This window comes from Puntigrus tetrazona, unplaced genomic scaffold, assembly GCF_018831695.1.
Source record: "Puntigrus tetrazona isolate hp1 unplaced genomic scaffold, ASM1883169v1 S000000005, whole genome shotgun sequence".
NCBI classification, from domain to species: domain Eukaryota; kingdom Metazoa; phylum Chordata; class Actinopteri; order Cypriniformes; family Cyprinidae; genus Puntigrus; species Puntigrus tetrazona.
Genome location: NW_025047685.1, coordinates 62,459 through 84,922, shown reverse-complemented (window position 1 = coordinate 84,922; position 22,464 = coordinate 62,459). Strand labels below are relative to the sequence as shown.

General features: G+C 37.3%; 1 protein-coding gene across 14 annotated transcripts in view; it reads right to left on the bottom strand.

The window, feature by feature from the left end:
• ablim2 (actin binding LIM protein family, member 2) overlaps positions 1-22,464 on the bottom strand; it is a 51,089-nt gene that overhangs the window by 8,105 nt on the left and 20,520 nt on the right. For 2 of the 14 annotated variants that reach the window (XM_043229429.1, XM_043229428.1), the window contains exons 3-17: positions 17,207-17,390; positions 14,567-14,679; positions 14,283-14,409; positions 13,960-14,053; positions 11,315-11,402; positions 9,757-9,815; positions 9,004-9,054; positions 8,105-8,182; positions 7,839-7,982; positions 7,463-7,495; positions 5,877-5,994; positions 4,992-5,225; positions 2,686-2,787; positions 1,724-1,777; positions 501-544 (exon numbers count right to left, since the gene is read on the bottom strand). In XM_043229429.1, the coding sequence (XP_043085364.1) occupies positions 501-544; positions 1,724-1,777; positions 2,686-2,787; positions 4,992-5,225; positions 5,877-5,994; positions 7,463-7,495; positions 7,839-7,982; positions 8,105-8,182; positions 9,004-9,054; positions 9,757-9,815; positions 11,315-11,402; positions 13,960-14,053; positions 14,283-14,409; positions 14,567-14,679; positions 17,207-17,390 (1,523 nt within the window). Of the gene's footprint in view, positions 1-500; positions 545-1,723; positions 1,778-2,685; positions 2,788-4,589; positions 4,671-4,991; positions 5,226-5,876; positions 5,995-7,462; positions 7,496-7,838; positions 7,983-8,104; positions 8,183-9,003; positions 9,055-9,756; positions 9,816-11,314; positions 11,403-13,959; positions 14,054-14,282; positions 14,410-14,566; positions 14,680-17,206; positions 17,391-22,464 lie in introns of all 14 variants that reach the window. The other 12 variants (XM_043229431.1, XM_043229435.1, XM_043229433.1 and 9 more) reach the window with 12 other exon arrangements.

Sequence of the window (22,464 nt, the reverse complement as noted above, 5' to 3'; positions counted from 1 at the left end):
TGATTATCATATTATCATTTTAACTGTATTGTGTTAGTTGATATAACACTTAAAGTTTATATATTTTAAATTAGCTTATCTGCTACTTCATAATTGAAATGTAGAATTACATATATACTTATACTTGCACTTACATAATATACAAGTTTAATAAAAGGTTATTTAAGTACATTCAGCAGCACAGGACATCAAGAACAAAAACCTTTAAGATAACTGTAAAGATAACGATATTAGCGTCCACACAAGTGAACAATTGTCTGTAAGTGCTTTAGTCAGACTTCAATTTGCACTAAGCACTAAGTTCCACTAACTGTAATTAATATAAATTCAAACTGTAATGCATTTTCATACAATTGCAAATAAACTTGCAATTAAGTGTCTAAAAACATTACCTTCAGTTCGCATTTAAATATATTGTTTCCAAAATAATTACTTCTTTGGATTAAATGACCAAAATACCACAATGGGCAAACATGCAGAGAGATGTTTATATAAATCACCTTTCTGTCTACATCTTCACCATCTTGCCAGGAAGTTCTGGAAGCTGCAGCACAGTAAGAAAGTTAAAATATATCCTAAAAGACAGTTGTCACTGTTTGAGAGAGAGTGATCAACACAAGTCACATCATGCAGTGTACTACACACACATACACACACAATAAAAACAGAACGAAAGTACTGTTATATACTCCTGCTAGTCAAAATAGTACAGCATGATTTGAGTGTTTAAACTAATTGCAGTATTCACTACAGGAGAAAAACAAATTTAGAATCGACAAGCAACTGAAAAGTGACACAACCAAACACAATGTCAAGGGGTAAGTTCAGGAAAAAAGGCCGAAAGAAACCAGTCAAGTGATTGATACCTCTACCACCCAATCACAATGAGCTTTACAGATGTCTTCAAACCAATCACAACGGTTTACACAAATGCCTTTGACACTTCACCAAACCATGAGTTACACAGACACCATGTTTTGTTTAACATCTAAGTTACAAGACCACAAATAGATGGGAAACTACAAATACTGCAACTGAATGATATGAATGGACAGAGGCATGAAAATAAAAAAATTAAAAAAAATCTATCTGACTGCTGTTTCCATGTCAGGATGAATTTTTAAAAGACACGTATGAAAACATCATATCAAAGGCATCATTTACACTAAATGCACACAACCATTCATAAATGTGAGGTCAGTAAGATTTAATTTAGCAAGGATGCATTAAATTGATCAAGAATGTTAGAACGATATATTAAACTGCTTTAATATTTCACAGTATTACTGTTTTCATTGTATTTTTGATCATATAAAATGCAGCTTTCGTTCTTTAAATCTTACTGACCTCAGATTTTTGGTGTATGTGTAACAACAAATAAACATAAAAACAAGCATCTCTAAGTTGATAGGCATTGAGCAGCACTAATAATTCAGGACTAACTGCTATTTAAAACAAATACACTGAATATTTAAGAAATATAACCCTTAAGCATGTGGCCAAGAACCAACAATTAGGTACAGACTGCTTGATAACAAGCCTCTCGTCAAATTCAAACCTTTGTCTGTGATTTGTAAAACCTACACGGCCTACTGTTTGGAGCTGAAATGGAAACCAGCAGACAGAAGGAGGGTCAAAGGTTACAGTTCCATGGACACATGTGCCATGGTGTCATGCATAACAGCGTGCAAAGAAACATGGTTGTACGGAGACTGGACTGTACCATGCTGTTTGTAGATAGGGGGCTTTCTATAGATATTATCTTTGACTTTAGTCTCTGAGAATGGAAGACAAAGAGAGGAAGAGAATAAGAAAGAAGATGAATAAAGAAGCATGAGTTATTAGAGGATGGAATCGGGGCAAAAGAAAAGGCAGAAAATGCAGTATATGACGCCGTAAAGGATTCCAGATATTGTCGTCCATTTCATTCATCATGTTTATGATTGGCATGCATGATCAAGCATTTTGCCTTTGACAAAATCTTTGGCTTTGAGAAATGGATTTTCTGCAGTCGGAATTATGTATGACATCATAAATAATGAAAGCTTTATCTAATTTTTTTTTACTTAGAAGATAGAAATGTCACCTAAATTGAACTGAGCCAAGAGGAAAACAGGGAGATAAATGGAGTAATTGCAATGACATAATGTCTTAATAATTGACACAACATGTGTCTCTCTACAGCTTGTTTAGGTCATCCCAACCTCATGTCTGCTTCTCAACTATTACTTCTAGAAAAAAAATCATTTAATTTAACACATGTGGGACATTTTAAGAGCTGTTTCAGCATCTGCCAGCGTTGGAAACAAGACGTCATTACAATAATGGGCAACAAACACATGAAACTGATCATTAGATTTATTTCAAACATATCCAGGGATGAGCAGTGACAGTAACAAGTTTCTTTTACGTACTAAAAATAGGGCTTTGCTTACAATAATGACTTATAAATGTAGTAAACTGATGCAAATCGCGATGCACAAAAATGACTGTGACCTTTCACAGAACAATATGAAGGCAGATGAATAAGAATTAATTATAATTATTCAGTCTGCCAGATGTTTTCATAAAAGCAAAAACATGTTCGAAAAAGAGGATTTCTAAAGTTGTACAGAATTGAGGAAAGAGATGGGAAAAAAAGAGATTTACTACAGTTAGCTAAAGGACAAGAGTTTTAGCACATACCTGGGATATGGAAATGCCGTGGGGCTGCCACATATGTAGAGGAAGGAGATTTTCCATCAGAATAGGTGGAGAGACTGGGGGTACTCCGTCCGCTTTCACTACCTCGGGGGGTAAAGGTCATGGCAGACACAAAAACGAAAAGGAAAGAGAAGAAAATTTAGTGGCTGCCAGAATGATGATTCATTTCGTCTTGGATCTTCTAACAAACCTCACAATACAGCCAGCTCCAAAAGTATACATTTGTCTTTGCATTAGAGTTTGGGAAAATTTGTTATGTTTATACTGATGGCAAACTCAAATTTCATTGCTCTGTTTGAACTGAGTGGAGCCCGTATGAAGTGGACATAGACATGGCTGTCAATGGCAGGCTGAATTGTGATGTTACCATCATACTATCAAACTATCTGTATTCACAATCTTTTACCAAACTGAGAGTAAAGGAGAGAGAGAATCTCTTTTCCAAATGCTCTTTTAAAGTCATTTGCATATGTCGAAAGCCAAAATACACAATCAATCTCTTTCTCTGTCTCCTTTGTCTTTTCCTCCTCTCTTTCACACACACTTGCAACTGTTCTTCAGATACATGCACACACCATTTAACACACAAAGTGCTGTTAGTAAAAATTCACCCTGTATCAGGGGAAAATCTTCCACACATCTGGAGCTGGGGGAGTAGGAAATTGTCATAAAATACACTAAACATACACAAATCACAACACTGGAGCACACTGTGGAGTATGAAGGTCTCGATGCTCCCATTACTCAATAAAATATGATTTTATGGATTGCAACGCCCTTCTCATGTCCACTGGGTGTAATGCAGCATTTCATCACATATTCTGTCAATGATTTCGATCTTCATGATCTTGATCACAAGATCAAGGCAGCTACAGTCAGTGAGGTTTTGCATTTGTAAGAGGCAATTTTCCTCTTGTGTGGCTACTTTAGCAATAAGTCAATTAGAAAGCTAAGTGAATCATAAACGGCACACTCCAAACGCAACCTCAGTGTACTTTCATGCAGCATTAAAAGGTTGGCCTGGAACTGTGCAAGGCCTAAGTTTATGCCACTGTGCCTGGCAAACTGACCCAAAATTACAGCTCATCAATTTACTCTTTAATCTTCTCCTGCGAACTTTATTCCCACTCTCTCTACTTCTTGCAGAGAAACCACAAAACCCAAATCTGTTTCATCGTACTTTCCTCCTCTTCAGTGACATTTGTGAATACATACTTTCCAATATATTCTAGATATTCATAGAATTTGCATATGCACAGAGGAGTCCAAAAACCTGAGAACAGGAAATAATTCTGGTTTTGCATTATTTTTAAGTCACTAATCAAATCACTATTTTTGAACTGTGTGTTGAAATTCTGAAACTATACATTACTTTACAAACTATACATTTTTTTATATCTATACACGGCCTCAGGCGTTTGAACTCCACCTGCAAACTACTGTCTCCACCTATTCAGACTACTGAGTATGAATGTTAGGTCACTTGAAAATGCTGAAAAGAGAGAAACAACAGCCACCAAATAAATGGCAACATTAACACATACAGACAGTCACTTTGAATATTAGATGTATGGTGGAAAATTTCACCTTAACAGATGAAGCACAACATCAACTACATTACAACAAATAAATGCATATCGATGCTTGCCACCAACGTTCGCATTTGTCTTGTGCATTAACTTACTGTTTCAGCTCAAATATAATGAATATCAACATGTCTTTCATGCAAAATGATTGGACATAACAACTCTGTATAAACACGATACCAACAAGCATAAAAAAACGGACTGGTCCAAGGACTGAACCTTGCAGTACACCTACAATCTCACATCACTGTAATACACTGGTGATACACAGTGAAAGAGAGACTGGTTTGTAGGGTTTACCGTGAGAAGGCAAATTGAGGTGCAGGGCTGTCCTAGGCCTACTTTCAGACTTTGCTTCCTGTTTGAATCCTGTCTCAATTCCTGTTCAGGAAAGGTGGATGAAGGATAGGCTAGTAATTCTATGTTTTGTAATTCACTAGTCTTTCAATGTGATTGCAACCCAAATGAAGCACTAAAGAGTTATGGATCTGGATCCAATGGTTAATTTGCGTTGAAATCCAATTCCAACATTTCGCGACATTAGTTTTGCACACTTAAAATGGCATTTTTAGTATTTAACTAATTCATTCATGTTGTCAGTGGGAAATGAGTTTTGTACCAACCAAATCCAAGACCATAAGTTCACACACATGCAGCATGTGATTTGTACTGAGCTAAAGCCTGCAGGCAGAACTGTGGTACCTCTGAAGTAAGGGATGTAGTTGTGCTGTTGAAGCAAAGCCAGAGTAGTGGGGTTGAGGGGCAGGGCCACACCACCACTCCCTGCCTGCGGTGTGTTTCTACCACTGCTGATGTACAAAGGCTGTGGGGAGGAGCCTCTGGCACTACCATGGGCACTACTCCTCCCCGAAGTTGGAACAGACAACAAGTTGGAATTTTCTGTATGAGAGGTGTATCTGACACTCAGATATTGCTCTGAGCAAGAGACCCAGACGGTCAGGGAAGAATGGCAGTAACATGAGATCAGCAACTAAACTTAAAAAACCAAGTGATTGAATTACTTTTTTCCATGAAATTCTGCATCAAATCGGCTTATTGTGGTTCAAATGTCATTTTAGAATGGAATGCTTTCAGACCGCTGAACAAAAGATGATTTTAATACATTGTTGAAAAAGCCATGATCGTTTATATTTTGTTAATACATTTTTTATGATTTATTCAGCCGTGGTGGTGCTTCTTAATATTTTTAATGAAACATTTTTGATGATTAGAAAGTTCAAATGAAATCTAAATAAAACAGAAATTTTTAGTGACATTTTTAGTCAGTATATAAGAGTTGTATACACTGTACATACACTAATTGGACAAAATTACTGTGATGTTAGAACAGAAAAGGGTCCTGTCTAAGGAATTGCTATGAAATTTTAAGCACACAATTTACTAGAATATTATTATATGCTTAAAAATTAAGAATTGTGCTCAAGGAAATTACTAAAGTAGTCAAACCTGTTTATTAGAAGGGAGTTTCCCAAATCTTTTGGCAATATAGTTAAACAATAACTGTGCAGGTAAGAATCACTTTGATATGACATGTCCATAAGTATCATCATGTCTGTGGAGGGATACCTGGTCTGCTGTAGGTCTGAGGCGAGCGGGAAGGTGTATAGCGGCCATAACCCCCTAAAGAGCTGTTGGAGCTGGGGCTGGAGGGCCTCCTCTGCCGGGGAGACTTTTCCCCATCTCCCTAGAATCAAACAGATTTTCAGTATGATATTGAAAGGGTTGAACAATTAACAATAGAAAACGCTAATCACTACGCCACTGGGACACACAGGAGGACTATAAAGCTGCAAAGGAAACAAAGATGTGACAAAGTTTGCAATAATCAGTCCTAACTAGAAATAGGCTGATCATTGAGTGATTACACCACAGAGTTTTTAAACTGAAGATGATGGAAAAACACACAATACTGTTCACATCTCCAAACCACAACTGTTCTACTTCACAAACAACTCTACTTCACAAAATATAAGGAAACAAGGCCTCATTCACTAATCGTGCACATATTTGTTTGTGTAACATTTTCACTTAGAAATGGTTCCATCACATAATAAGTTAAAGTAACAACCTATACAGATTCTTAATAAAAAATAAATATGTACATATATACATTAAATACAGGGGTTGGACAATGAAAATTAAATGCCTGGTTTTAGACCACAATAATTCATTAGTATAGTGTAGGGCCAATACAGAATCTATTTGTCTTGGGAATGACCTTGGGAAGTCCTGCACAGTGGCTAGAGGGGCTTTTGACCCATTCTTCTTGCAGAATAGTGGTGGGAGTCATTATGTGATGCTGGTGAAGGAAAGTGGCTCAATAATATTTAGATCTGTGACTGTGCAGGCCATGGGAGATGTTCAGAACTCGACACTGCTTTCAGGATACAATGTTTGAACCACTGGGTGCATACGGTCCTCCAGAATGGTTCAGTAGTCCCTGGCAGTGACGTGCCCATCTAGCACAAGTATTGGATCTAGGGAATGCCATGATATTGCAGCCCAAACCATCAATGATCCATCCCCATGCTTCACTCTCGGCATGCAACAGTCTGGGTGGTATGCTTCTTTAGGGCTTCTCCACAGCATAACTCTCCCGGATGAGGTAGTGATGGTGGACTCGTCAGAGAACAATACATGTTTCACATTGTCCACAGCCCAAGATTTTTGCTGCTGGAACCATTGAAACTGATGTTTGGCTATAGCAGCCCAGCCATGTATATTGACCCTGTGGAGCAATCTCGGTTAGCACCCGAACATCCCTTTCAGACAGCTTCCTCTTGCGTCCACATTTACTCCTTTTGGATTTGGTTCATCCATCTTGGTGGTATTACCCTGTATACCGTGGTTCTTGATACATCACGAAGACTGTCAGGGTCACAGATGCACCAGCAAAACGGCAAAACTGTGTTATTACACTGCTAATTAAACCTTCACACTCTACTCTTACTGGTGGAATGTGCGATCAATGAAAATTGGCCACCCTGGCTGGTCAAATTTAGCCATGAAACACTGAATTGGCCAGTGTTTCAATTCCATTGTCCAACCCCTGTATATATATACACAATATAGATTTATAGTAAGGCATGATTAGTGAACAAGACCCAATGAAACAATAACTGTCCTGTTTCTTTATGTTAACTCTACTATACCTCAGTTGGAGTAGGGGTGAGTTGCTGGGGTGACTGTAAACAAAGAAAGCAAATGAGTACAATGGACTTGAATGCAATGATGGATATGTTTATGAGAAGTTATATGACTGAAGTACTGTAACACTTCAATGAATTAGTAAAATCATGTTTTTTTTGCCAAGCTATGTTAAAATGAAGCTGGATGATGAATAAAGATGATTGCATTTAAATACGGCACTATTGTGACAAATGAATGCTGTAGCTGTCGTATGAGTTATTATGCAATCCTTCTGCTTTTAAGTCACCTATAAAGATAAGAAACTATTAAACAGCAAACAGAAGAAATATATATATATTATTTCCTCACGTAAGCCTGTATGTGGGTGAGTGTTTGTACCTCTCCAAAAGTCCTGTCCTCCACTGGGTAGCTCACATAGGGTGAGTATGAGAGCATGTCAGGTCTGTCAATGTTGTAGATGGCTTTAATTTTAGGAAGAGCAGCCAGGTCCTTGTAGTCTAGAAGTTCATCACCCAGCTTTGCCTTAAGAAAGAGCAACATTATGGCTTTAAAACGCTCTCTACGTTGGCTTGTAGGTTGCTGCCCACTGGTGGTGATCATGAGCAAACGAAAAGTAATAAAGAATCATTTTTAAATGCACTTACATAGATAACTCTGCTAGGGGAGCCCGATGCACTGGAGGCATGAGCAGAGGTGATGCTCTCAGAGGAGGTTCTCGTCACCTGGAAACAAAAACAAGGTGACAAAAACAAATTCACTAAAAAGTACATTGACCAAAATGGCAGTAGAACAACTTGGTTGACTTCATTTAAACCCTGTAACATGAGTGATTATAGCTAACAACAGTTTATCAGTTTTCACACAGGTTATGAAGGAAACAACAGAAAGGTAGAAAAGGTTTTGGCGTTAGGACAGAACAATACTTTTTTTGTTATGCAGGAAGTAATACACAGTACAATGCAATGCAATTTTTCTCAATAAAACTATAAAAAAGGGATTTATTAAAAAAAAATATATAAAAAAAACACTGGGTTTAATACATATTGTAAACTAACACAGAAGAAATATTTTTAAAAAGGCATATTAAAAGGCAGTTTTGCTTCTCAAGTCAACCTCAAAATCAATTTAAAATGGACAAGGCAAAAATTCTTATTGAGAATTTCAGTTTACTGTAAGTTGCACACTTAAGGGAAAATGGTCTTTTATTTATAAAATCAATAAACATTGAGCAATCATAAAAAAATTTAATATTAAGCATCTTGTTACAATAATACAAAATATTTATTTGTGATTATATTTATACTGTAACTAATTTATCCAGGGTTGATTCACAATGTCTTCTCTATAGCCACACACTCATTTTGAAGTACTTGTCCAAACAATGTTAAAACCTGTTCTTTGGTTCCTGGTTTTGACTGGGTGGGAGTGGTGGTAGCCTACGGCAGCCTGACAGCCCCGTTTACTTCAGTGAGCATTCTAATGAAACTAAAAGCAGGTCGGGAAGTAAGCCCATGCAGAGGGGAGAGGGCCGCATGTCACAAACCTGCTCAGGTACATTGGAATGGAGATCACTGAGCTGAATCCGCACATGTTTCTGCAGGGAAAGGGTTGTTACAGTGAAGCGCTTCCACATACTGCATATCACCTTTGATTAACTAGCTGGATTTCCTATTAAATGATTTTTGCAATGTATTTCAGAGCATGTCAGCTACCTAATCAGAGCTTATTTTTCATTTGTAGCACAATAGGGATAAAATTTAAATCCCACGCCTCTGCTGATTGTCTTTAGGGTCCATTACTGATTCTAGACTTTAGTCCTTTAGTCCATTCAAGTCAACAATTTATTTAGCGCATGATTTTTTAAGATTTTTTGTACATTTTTTAACAACGCAACCATGCAAAAATTGCATAGAAAAAAAATGTCCAACTTGCAGAGTGGTTCTATGAGCTACACACAGCAGACTACCGCAATCTTGCATATTTTACTGGAACCGTACAACATCACTCCACCACCATGATCCAGGCACCATAATCAGCACCATGCTACCAGCTACCATGATCAGCTATTCCATCACTTTTCTTAAGCAAAATATATTTGAAATGCTGACAACCCATTTTCTGTGGGCTGAAGTAGTGAGTTTTTTTTTTTAATTTACAACAAGCAAAGGACTTTCAGATCTAGTTCCTAGTCATATTAAATTGCAGGTACATTAGATATAGGTTTTTGTGCTGCAACTGTTTAGTTAATTCACCCCTCCTGTCTTCAGTTGCAGTTTTACAGTTAGCGTAGATTTACCTTACTCTTCTCCTCCATACGCGCTGCCTGTCTGCAAGGAGGATGCCAGATGGAAGAACCTGTAAAAGAGAAAGCCAAAAATAACTTGCATGTCCATATTAAAAATATGCTGGCTCTACGAAGTGTTTAACACTCAAAATGGCTCAATTTCACTTTCTTGAACCACTTGTGGAATTATTAGCTATCTGGTGTCATTAGTACTCGATTTATGAAGTCAGTTGCCTTCAAGTCGACAGAGCAATATATTTAATTTAATTAATTTATTCAGTAAGAATGTTTTGTATTTATCCTGTTGTATGGACTTTCCACGATCCCATTTTCTTTTAGGTGTGATATATGTGGTATATATTTAGTAGAATTACAAATGTCTTAACTATTTTGGATGCAGTTCTTTTGGAATATTCCATTCATCAAAAAATCCAAAGAAAGATGCATCACAGTGTCCACAAAAACACTAAACAGCATAACCATTCTGAACATCAATAATAATAAGTAATATTATTTTTGCACCAGACTGATTTCTGAATGATCGTGTGACATTGCAGGCTGCTGAAAATTGCGCTTTGCCATCCCCATCACTCTGTTTATTTTTTTTTGGCGTTTTTTTTTTTTGCTGTATTCTTATCAAATAAATGCAACTTAGGTGACACTTCAAAAACATTTAAAAACAGAACAGTAGTGTACATTTTGAATACTTTTTGTGCACACTGTATCTTTAAAATATCTCTGTTCTAAATTCAAACATATTTCACATAAATCTTCTCTTTGTGGAGTTAGCATGTTCACATATACTATCATATCAACTGCCATTCATAAACAAAGTAACACAATTTTTCACCCTTTGAATGAGTCAGCAGTCTTTTATTATATTTTAGCGTCTAACTGATTCTGCTTTCTAAAAGCAGATCTGACCATAAATCTTCTTTGACAAACTGCAGTGCAGTAAGTTTCTGTGGTAAATTACTGCAACAAGAGCTCAACAAGATACTGAAGTATTGCAGAGTTTGAGGTGGGCCACAAGAGATTAAAATAAAACCATATTTATCTTATCATGTCAAAGGTGTATTTCCTTCTTTATAATTTAAGTCAGAACAACTGTAGAGCTCAAACTTTGGTGATCTAGTGCTATATGACTGTCTATTGCTGTTTAAAATACAAACAAAATATCCATTCTTGTTTTTGTCAGTACAGATGTACAGAACAGAACACTAATAATTATGATTCAAAAATTATTGTCAGTGTCATCGGTTTTATCTGTGCCTGTCTGTCTGGTATTACGTTTAAAATTTAGAGGACTTTGCAGAGGAAAATGCTGCATTCAAAATAAATGTATCTCCTCAACTGTGACTGTTGCTAATCGCAGCCAACAGATCGCAGATTGTTATACTTTGTTGCTGAATATAATCTGTACAATTTTCACACATTAATTGTCATATTCAAATACCTTGCTAATAAAATAGAAGCAATATGCATTGTATTGAAGTATTAGTTTTAATAAAACATCAGCAAATTTCAGTATCTGCATCAAATCGTGTAAATTTGATGATCTTTAAATTACCTTGCAGGTACATCTCTTCCCCCTCTCCAAACATCTGCTCACAACGTGCACATCTGGCACATGTGGGATGATAGTGTTTTTCTCCAGCCTGCAGATAAACACAAAAAAGGGCACATATCAGTCATTCACCTTACATATTTTGTATATATACTCATATGGGGGTACTCATATTAATTTCTGTTTTATTTCCCAAATAATGAACTTTATTTGCAGTTTAAATGCTAATGTGACAGGCAGGGGAACACTGTCTGCAGTAAGTGTGTCTGAACAGCAGAGGGACCACAGATGCAAATGTAAATAAATCATACTGAGTTTGTCCTGGTTGTATCATGGTGTTTTTATGAAAATACAAAAAATGCAGAAAATACTTTGTTTTCCGTTTTTCACCTTTTGGGATGAAATTGTTATATTGACTCATTTGAAACAAAGTGACAGATAACATGCCATAAATAAATGGCACTGGTTTATTTTATATACACTATCACTCTGCCATTCAAAAGTTTGGGGTTGGTGAGATTTTATGAAAGTCTCTGAGGCTCGCCAAGGCCACGTTTATTAGATCATTAGCGTAAATACAGTAAAAACAATAATGATGTGAAATTATTGTGGCGAATTATTCAACTTTATTCTGTGTTAATATATTTTAAAATGCACTTCATTCCCATAACTACACCATTATCACCAAAAGAAAAGGAAGTCTTGTTCTTCTATTTCTTATTCTCTCTAATATTAATTTTATTTTAATTTAATCGTTTTAGTGTTTCATAAGAGCTCTGTCAGGCTGTAATAATGCACTATTCCTTTAAATATTTGGGGTCCCTTCCAAGTTAGATTTAGTTCATGAGGTAAATAGTTCCGTCCACCCTGAAAGAGTACAGATTAGCAAAATCAATCTTTTATATCTTCCTGTCATCCATTTTTCATCAGCCTTCATTAAGTCCTAAAAGACTCATCTATGATCGGAAATTTTCAGCAAGCTGTATCATACTACTTTTACTGTTCTAGTATTCTTCAACTTTATACTGTACAGTGCTTTTAACAACCTATGTTGTTAAAAGCGTATATAAATGAAAAAGATTGATTGATTGATTGTACGATCGATTTAATATCTCACATATCAAAACATGCACTAGAAAATCTACTCATCCCCCTCCATTCACTTTCAACACAGTTACAGTCCTGCCCCTCAAAATGTCATGACATTTCAGGCTCAGATATAATTCCCAATCAATGCCACAGAGCAAATAAGACCTGCAAACCGTGCTCTGTTTGTGCTCTACTTCTGTTACATACTTTACAACAGCAACCAATGGACTGTTTAAAAATCCCCTCAAATACACAATAAAATCCTTCACCTTTGATTACCTCAGTACCCCGTTGCTGCCTAGACTTGGGACCTGGCATTACTCCTGAAAGGTGGGCTAATTATTCTCGTTAACATTAGGATACCTGTATCAACTAGCCTTCAGTTCATGTAAAAAATGTTGCTGAGGGCAAAGACAGATGCCAAGATATTGTTTTGCATGACTTCATTTATTTTACATCTGCTCAAAGCGCTTGGCATAGAAATTGTGTAGTTAAAACTACCATCCTAAACCATGATGTCACAAAGTGACTCAATCTAATTTTGGGTTACTGAGAGCAAGTGGCAGTGCCAATGGGACAGTTGCTATAGCAACAGTGTCCTACTCCTGACACACACACAGATACACCTATTTATAGAGCTTTAAAGTACGCTAAGCTGTAGATCTTTATGCATATGTGACAGATATGAAACGTACGTTTTTTAACAAGCAACATTTACTCATGAGACTACTAATGGCAAACTCAAAAACCAACTAAATCCAGGGGGTGCTTGTTAGAGTGTAACAAAATGGCTGTTTTCAGAAATTAAGAAAGGTTTGCATGTAAGTACAAAAGAGAGTGAACAAAGCAGAAAAAGTGAGAGGCAAAAAGAGCAGATATATTGTTCTTTACTGTAATTATGATACAGATGGGTTGTGAATTGACTGAGATTGTCTTTGTGAACATGACCACTTCGATTACAGAGTACAAGCCCGAAGCTCTCAGATCGGAATAAAAGCCTTTCACACACACTGTAAAGCTGTATAAACTCAACAAAGTCTTGCTACACAGTCCAAATGAAATGGCATTAACAAACCATTCTACTCCGTAATGTGAAACCTTTGAAACAGAATATGGAGAAAATGGCTTTATTTCTCCGCGCACTTTGAGACATCTTGGTTTTTATGCAAGTTCACTCTTAAATGTTGATGATTTATTTAGCAGAAATGCACAAGTTAAATTTGAAATCTGTCTCTTGAAAATGGATCGAATTCATCCTGCACTGCAGATTTTTATCCAATAAAAAATTCTTTAGCATTAGAATGTCCCTCCCCCTCATTCATGGCTGTCATGTAACTAATACCTATACTGGCTATTATTAAATTAAATTAAATTAACCCTTCATTATGTCCTGGAAAAACCAGGAAAAACTTTTTCATTCATTTTGTGTTAATATTATGACTAAAATGTGTTTAATGTTAAAATTTATTTAATTTGTGTTGATCCATTCATCTACTTCCATTTGTTAATGAATCCATTCATTAATGAACCCCTGACAAATAGAAAAGTTTTCTTCAAACCTCAAGTACTTTTCCAGTGATGTATTTCTTGCAGGTTTCACACTGGATGCCAAACATGGCGTGGTAGTCTGCCTCACAGTAGGGGATCCCGTCCCTGCAGAACATCAACACACATTACAGAAGAAGTATTTCACTAGAACTCAAGGGATGTGACAGATCTCGGTTTGCTCTCTGGCCTTGAGAAACCCCTGTTCTTTCATATTTCAGCACATCAATAACGTTGAGTCCTTCCAGAGGGTCCAGCAGCCTCGCAGATTGCATTACTACGATCGATAAAGTACACACACAATTCACACACAGAGAAGAGTGAGAGTGGGACTAACTTGCTGATATATTCTGCATTAAGCACTTTATTGCACACTTTGCACTTGAAGCAGCCAAGGTGCCAGTGCTTGTCCAACGCCACCAGAGACTGCTCATTTTTAAACTCCTTCCCACAGCCACAGCAATCTGCAGTGAGAGCGAGACAAAAGTGCAGTGTATTACTAGTGAAACGGCAGGGTAAGCTGTCATTGCAGACATTTAGGAAATGAATGAGTGAGTGTGTGTTTAAGAGAAAGAGACTAACACAGAATGAAATAGATTGCAATGCAGAAACAGTACTCACTGTGCACAGCCTGTGGGGATGCCGTGCTGTTGACTGGCACAGGCTGAGTGCATTTCTCACAAACGCACTCCTTCCCATTAAACGTCACGCGGCCCCCAGCTGGAAAAGGCTGCCTGCCAGAAATACACACACACACACACACAGTCACCTCATCACTCACCAAAGTTATAAAGTCACTTTCACATGAGGATGAACTTTACACTAGTTTCTCAAACTATTTTAAATTTAGATCAGATGCAGGGACACGCACAACTCACAAAAGGGTGACAAAATGAAACTTTTTAGCATAATCGGAGCTGGCGCACACTGTACGATTATTACTTTGTTAATCTTTTAAATTAAATCACTCGGTGTAAGCAAATGCAGAGGTATAGTTCTCCCAAAATTTTATAAAAAAAAAACCAGGACACTTTCTATTTACAAAAATCTTTAAAGTCTTTAGAAGTAATGAGAACGAAAGCTGTCAGACAAACAGCACCCTAAAATAAGTTTAAAGAAAGTCTTCTAAAGCTATTTACTAGCTCTTTATTTGAATATTTGCACATGACGCATCAAAACCAGTTATGACACACATGACAACCAATGTTGTTTGGCATCACTGCTATGTTTTTGCATGCATACTTTCAGATCTTTGGACAGGGTTTCAGGAAATAATTACTAATATTTTAGCCTGACTTTCACACACAAAAAATAAAAATACTTGCAGCATTAAATATAGCATGGCATACCTTTGAACTACTTTTTTGGTGCTTTTTTGGTATTGACCAAAAACCTACCCGCAACGTGATAATAACGTTAAAAGTTTTGGGCACCAAATTCTGTAAAATGAGAACTCTGTCAAAAAAAGGAATAAATATACATTTTTAATCATTTAACTCCTTCATATAAATCAACATTTGGTGTGACCATCCTTTGTGTTTAATGCAGTTTTTGCCCTAGATGCACTTGTGCATAATTTTCAGGTAGCTCTGCAGGTAGGTCTCTTGAAGTATCTTGGAGATGTTGCCACAGTTTTTCTAGATTTAGCCTGTCTCAGTTTGTTCTGTATCTTAATTTTATTGGATGATGATGAGATCAGATCTCTGTATGGAGCACTATTGTCAGACTATAATTAGACTTATAATATCGATTTTAAATATGAAATAAATGTAAGTAAATACTGATATTAAATAAATATAAACCTAAATTCATGTAGTTTATGTAGTTTTAACCAAGTTAAGTAAAACCGGTTTTAAATTTAAAAATTGACATATGCAAGTATCTGTTTTAAACATGCCTTGGAAAAACGCATTACTGGTGTGTATCTTAAGACAAAACAAAGGCACTGACATGTTTTAAGGTCAGTCAGTTTCTTTTTGTTAAAACAGCTCAGATTTACATTTTAGTCCAGGACTAGGGCTTAAGCCTTGCCTGTGAAACCGGGGGTAAGACATTTCCTGGTGATACAGCACAATTAACATGGCAGGCATAAGACCTCTCAGCTAAAGCAGGTCATTATAAGACAGGCTTATGATGGCACCTGTCCAATTATCTCTTTGGCTGATAGTTCAGTACGAGAGCTGATGATATCACAGTATGTTGATCATCAGCTCGTGCTCTCACCGTCCAAATGAAGAGTGAAAGTCCATGTCCAATTAACACACCATCGCCTGACAGTGAATTACTAACGAGCTAGTCTATGTTATCCAAAACTCTGTGATGGATACTGGTTGTCTGTTTTTCTTGGTATAACAACGAATACTGTTCCTGTGGTTGCTGGCCCAGTTTAGTTTTATAAATGTCATCATTTAGTTCTGTAGACCTCTGTTCACACCTACTCACTCGTCTGCCTTTGAAGTTATAATAATAGAAGTAACAATAATTTCTTACTGGCAAATGTAGAAACACTACTTGTGGGAATAAGTTAAATAAAGTCATCCAGAGTCACTACAAGTGAGATTTACGAGGTGATTTAAAATCCAGTCAAACCCAAGACACCAACTGGGTACACCATGTCCACAGAAGCATGGGCACTGCTATTAAAATGTAGGAGGGCCACGTTCTGAGCAACATGTCACATACACAACAGCCATTCAGAGACTGAGGGACACCCTACACCACTCTGGAAATAAGTGGCCTGGGAGCACAGCATACACTTAACATTCTTACTGAAAGCTGACGGGTCCCCTTTCCTTCCCCTCCCTGAGTAACAAGTCTGCCTTCCCATAAAATTCACTCACACACACACTGTCAGCGGAAGAACATTTCAAAATAAAACACCACAAATGGCATTTCCACAAGCTAGCATAAACACACACACACATGGAAACACAGTAAGTACATCTCCGTGAGATACAAAACCCTGCATGCAAAAAGTCCTGATTGCATTTTTTTTACACGCATTGTGCACATAATTTTTGTTCACACTATTTACATAATATAATACACTGAAAGAAATTAATAGACAGCGAACACTGTTAATGTCTGAAGAAGCACAATGAATTATAAAGCAATTATTATAATTATTATTATTAAGACATTAACTGTGTAAATTATTAATATTTGACAATCACATTTAACTGATACTAATTGTAATATGTGATCCAGCACCACTATACCAGTCATAAGGTTCAATATTTTATGTTTGAATGTGTGTCTTACTTGCAGATGGCACAGACAAAGCAGCGCGGATGGTATGTCTTGCCCAGGGCGGACACAACTTCCCCTTCAATGAACTCTTCACAGCTGAAGCAACGGGTGCCATATAGTCGCTGATAATCCAGAGTGCAGATATACTCGCCTTGACGCACAAAAAAGCCTCCCTGAGCCAAATCACATCCACACACTGCAGAAAAGGAAAAGAGAGACAGTTATTGTTACAATGTGCGCATGTTTAATGATAACATGACATTTCCAGAATGCAATCTGTGTGCAAAACCTAAAAAGAATATTCAAGCAAGATTACATGGAGCAGAAACCTGTTGGTGCTTCTATTTAAGGTCACTAATAATCAGTGTTCTAAATATACAATATTGATGGACCTAATGGATCTAATACACAGATTAGACTTACAGCTTATAAAAGTCATGTATGGATCTTAATGTGACAAACATGACCAATAAAAACTTTTGAGTTTGCCAGTGTTAATTTCGATGATGAAGAATTTATGAATTTTTGACAATGTTTTTTACCAAAGACAATTTTGTCAATACAAAAATGAGAAGAAAATATTTGGGAGGGAAAGTTTTGAAAGACATCCAATAAAGTGGTGCCTATTAAGTGACTAACGTTTGCTGTCAAAATGAACACCGGTTTGTGCCGAACTGGTTTGAGAAATAAACACGAGTATTACCCATAATGACATAATGATGACTACCCAAATTACGTGTTTGGGTGTGTGTCCAATTGTTTATGTGAGCAGAATAATTGTTGTGTTTCTAATCAGCACACCATGACATCATCCAGGAGAGTGGGCAGGTGCTTGAGTGGACAGGACAAAACAAAATGAAACACAACCTTCCTCTAATTTTCCCCCCTCTTTCTCATTGACTTTCTTCATCTCTCCTCACTCTCTCTTTCCTTTTCTCACAGCCCTTTTTCCACTAAAACAGGAACCACATCAGGAACATAATACACACAGACACGCTCCGATGACATCATTCTCAGGGCCGATCCATTTTCCACCTCCTCTGAGGTAAATGATAACTGTGGAATTTCCTTCTCTCCCATGGCTTTTCTTTCTGTATGTCCAGAGCTGAGATTTCTCATTCTGAATAACAGACAAAAACTCTTTCTTCGGTCCTTATTAGTCTGCTTTTATCATTTTAACAGTAAAACATTCTAAAAATGCTATGGTAAAAAAAAAAATTCCTGCTATATACAATAAAAAACAATGTAATACATTGATGTAATTTTAAAGTAAAATACTGTACATTTTTCAGAAGCAAATAAGACATTGAACAGAAGGAAACACTCAATTCAAATCCATATTAATTTTATTGCTTTTTATTCTTACTGCATTTTTCAATAATCGTAATTTTTTTAGAGAAGCATTTGAGAATAACTTGAAACATATGCATCAGTATGCATCCTCACAGTTAACCACCCGCCTCTGTAAGATCCAATCTTGACTGACCTCACTTTGCTGTTACATAATAAGCTTTAGCACTCTCTTGCTCTTTTACACACACCAAACTGCACACTTATACTAATACGTGTACTAATTCCCATGCTAGCACAACACAGTGTGTTCTAGTAACGTTCCTCTCGTAGTAAAAATCCAAACAATAACACAGGAATGTTGCTCAGGAAATCACAGGCATATTTTCCACAGCTGCTAAAGAATGATTGGTTGGCGCCTGTGATGTGGAAGGTTAGGCTAGGTTATAGGCATATGCGATGTGACAATGTGTGAAATCTGTTGCAAATGAATTAAAACTTCCTCATAAAAGGCCTTAAAGAGAACATCTAAGGTAAGAGGGCAGCACACACCCAGAGTAAGACTGAAAACAACATTTAATCCTCTCATTTCTTTAAGCAAAATGGATTTTTAATAGAAGCCATGGATGCTTTATGAATGCATGATGCTATATGAATTTGACCAATGATAGACATGCATCTTATTTTGATCATCTTCAGATACTTCTCATAAGAGAATAAGACACCTTTATAAGATACTTCTATTAATATGTATAACTTGGGTATGGGTAATGGTGTATAACTTGTTTAAAGGTGGGTTAAGGTGTATGAGATGGGTTAACAGTGTAATTATAAATCTAATTACATAAATTAATTACAGATGTAATTGCATATAGGTATTATAGAAATATAAAATATAAAATAATATAATATAATAAGTATGATGTATAAACATGTATGTACACAATAAGTGCACTGTAAAAAATTATTAATTTAAATGTAAGTACATAGTTAAGGCCAACTAATATAAAGTGGGAGCAAATTATCTTTTTAACATAAACATTCCTAATTTTTTTCAGTTACTAATTGTGCTGCCAATAGAGTAAAATAGAAATGATTGATCCCATTGATCCCATTGACTAATACTTTTCACTAAAGGTTTTTGTGGACCCCTCAGCATCCTATTGCAGCTCTGCCCCTGGACCCCAGATTGAAAACCACTGCTCTAAGCATACTTTTACCCATCGAGTACTGAGGAATGTAACCCAAACCCTGCAATGATAAGAAGTCCTCAACACTGGGCACCACAGGGTGTGTCTTTCACCCTGCCGGGTATATTTAGCTCAGCTGCAGACAGAAAACAACACCTGAATAAGAGCAGCAAAGAATGTCTCCCATGATCACACACGAGCAGCTGAAAGTGTGCACATTATAATGTTAGTTATCATTTTGAAATCTAGAGGATGTTTTCATTCAAAACAACAAATACCAGAACAATTCCAGGAACAGCCCTGCCTGGGTTTAAGTGCTCCAGATGGACACCCCATCAGTGCCTTGGGAATGAACACTTTGGGTGCTTAAGCTCCCAAGAACGTCACACCTGCCATCTGATGATTGAAGGTTATAGACACAGAAAAGAGCAGATAAATTAGAAAAAAAATATTTAAAAAACAGCACAGTTAAGGAGGTTATACAAGCAGCACTAAAAAGAGGATGGGTTGGGCTAGGAGAAATGGAACGTGGAAAAATTATGGTGGAGGAAGATAAGCAGACTATAGAATAGGGAAGGACTGCAAACAAGATAAATTGGGAGGGTGAACTGAGTAAGTCAACATGGAAACTTGAGGATCTTAATATTGGACTCGAAATAAAATCTCTGGATCGCCGTTCTCGACATGTCTGACTCTCTGAAACCTAAACTTTGCAATGCAAGTAAACAAGATTATAAAAAAAACTTGCTGGCGGGTGAAAGCACTTCCTTTACACATTACTCACCTGAGGCGCTCAAAATCAAAGGGATACCTTTTGGAACAATCTCGGAAGCTATTGGTAAAAAGGTCAATGAAGCTGCAAGGTTAAATCTCTTTCCTCAAGGCCAAAGAATTATGAAAGCTAGCACTAGTGACATGTAATTGGCAGGACTCACGTAAACAGAGGGAAGCATTTTATTCCTGTAGGGTAACATAACCCCTCTACACACTGTCTAAGCCAACACTAGCTAGCTAGAGTTCCAAGTAAATTCTCTGGCAATCTAAAATGGCGCTAAAGGGATGCTTTCAGGGAGTTGGCTGCCTGGAGAGGGTCTGCTGTTCCTCTAAATAAGGGGGGTTGAATTTTGACATAAATTAGATTATATTTATATTATATATATTTATTAAAGTAATAATCCAACAGACAGGCTACTGATGTCACATCTGGAAAAGAATTAGAGCAAAACTTCAGCATGTCATATTGTGGTCTCACAATGCCTAAGATCTATATGAACATAAGATGACCACCAACAGGGGTGGAGCCGAAGACCACTCAAGATGAGGAGACCATCTTAGCAAAGCTGGCTGAGTTGGCGACCATAGTAAATGACCACCAGGACTGAGCCGGACAACACCAGGGCTTACTAGAGGAGGAAGAGGCCTAGGCTGATAAGATGACTAGCATGGCAGGGTATAGCACCATGACAGTACAGGGGTAGTCAGAGGAGTCAGAGATAGCCTTTCTGGCTATGAGGGTAAACTTTAAAGACTCAGGGGTGGCGCTCCTGGTTGTGAAGTGAACTTTGAGGAGTTAGGGATAGCCACATAAGACGCCACTGACTCTGGAGATGTCGCAGCAGATGCCAGCACCTTTGAGTCAGTCAGGAAAGTGTGTGTCGTATAACTGGAGGTGCCACCTCTCGGGCCACCAGATGGGGACTCACAGCCAACCAGACATGGGACCACAGGGCTAGGGATGTCTGAGACTATAGTACCACTGAGCTAGGGACAACTGAGACCACTTGACTTCAGAGAGCTGAGACCATCGGACTTTGGACATCTACGCTAGGAAGTACTGGGACCAAAGAATCAGGAAGTATTGTGACCACCGGACCAGGAAGGATCAGGAGGTCATTGAATTTAGCACCGCCAAGTGTAAGAGTGCTGAGACCACCAGACTTGGGCATAATCAAAGTATTGTTAATACTGCATATACTTTCTGGCAAATTAATTTATAGGCTAATTTTGGCTAATGGTCTGGTGCAGATGGCTAATTAGAAAATAATATTTAATACAAAGCAATACAAACTTAGAAAGCGCGAGAGAATACTCTTTTAAGAGCATGAAAGTGTACTACTTTAAGGTAAGTAAAAGCATTAAGTACAGCTAGTGACACTGGATTAGACCGTCTGCTAATGGACTGTGGGTGGCATTTTTGAGGTTAAGACTACCTCATAATAAACACGGTATCACACTATTGCATCCAGCAGATAATGCAGAAAACAACACTATTAAGTATTAACACACCTTTGGATATGAACCTTGCATCAATGACCTAATGATCAGAAGAACTCCTGCATCATCACCTTCATTTGGCAGAGGATCACAATCTCCAGCCGTGACTTTAACCTTGAGAGTTCTGAGCGTTCACTGCACTATAGCACAGAGTGTTCTGTTCTATGTGATGCTGAGTGTCTCTAATGACCTGCGATTAATCTATAACTTACACATGAGAGCAAATTAGTGTGCACTAATATAATGAAGAAGGCTTGGACATGCAACTGCACGTAGCTGACTGTCTCATGGCGGAAAAATTGGAGTATGACAAGAAAGCGCATCTTTGAACAAGCACATACTGTAGACACCGCAATGATAGGCCTGGGCTACTAGCCAGACAAACTAGTGCACTGAATTAATACGTAGCCTACATAACAGCAAACATTATATGCACACATGCATATACACAAAATAAAGCAAAAGAAATGTGTTCAATTATGGTCAATTATGGTTCATTATCCATTTTTAGCTATT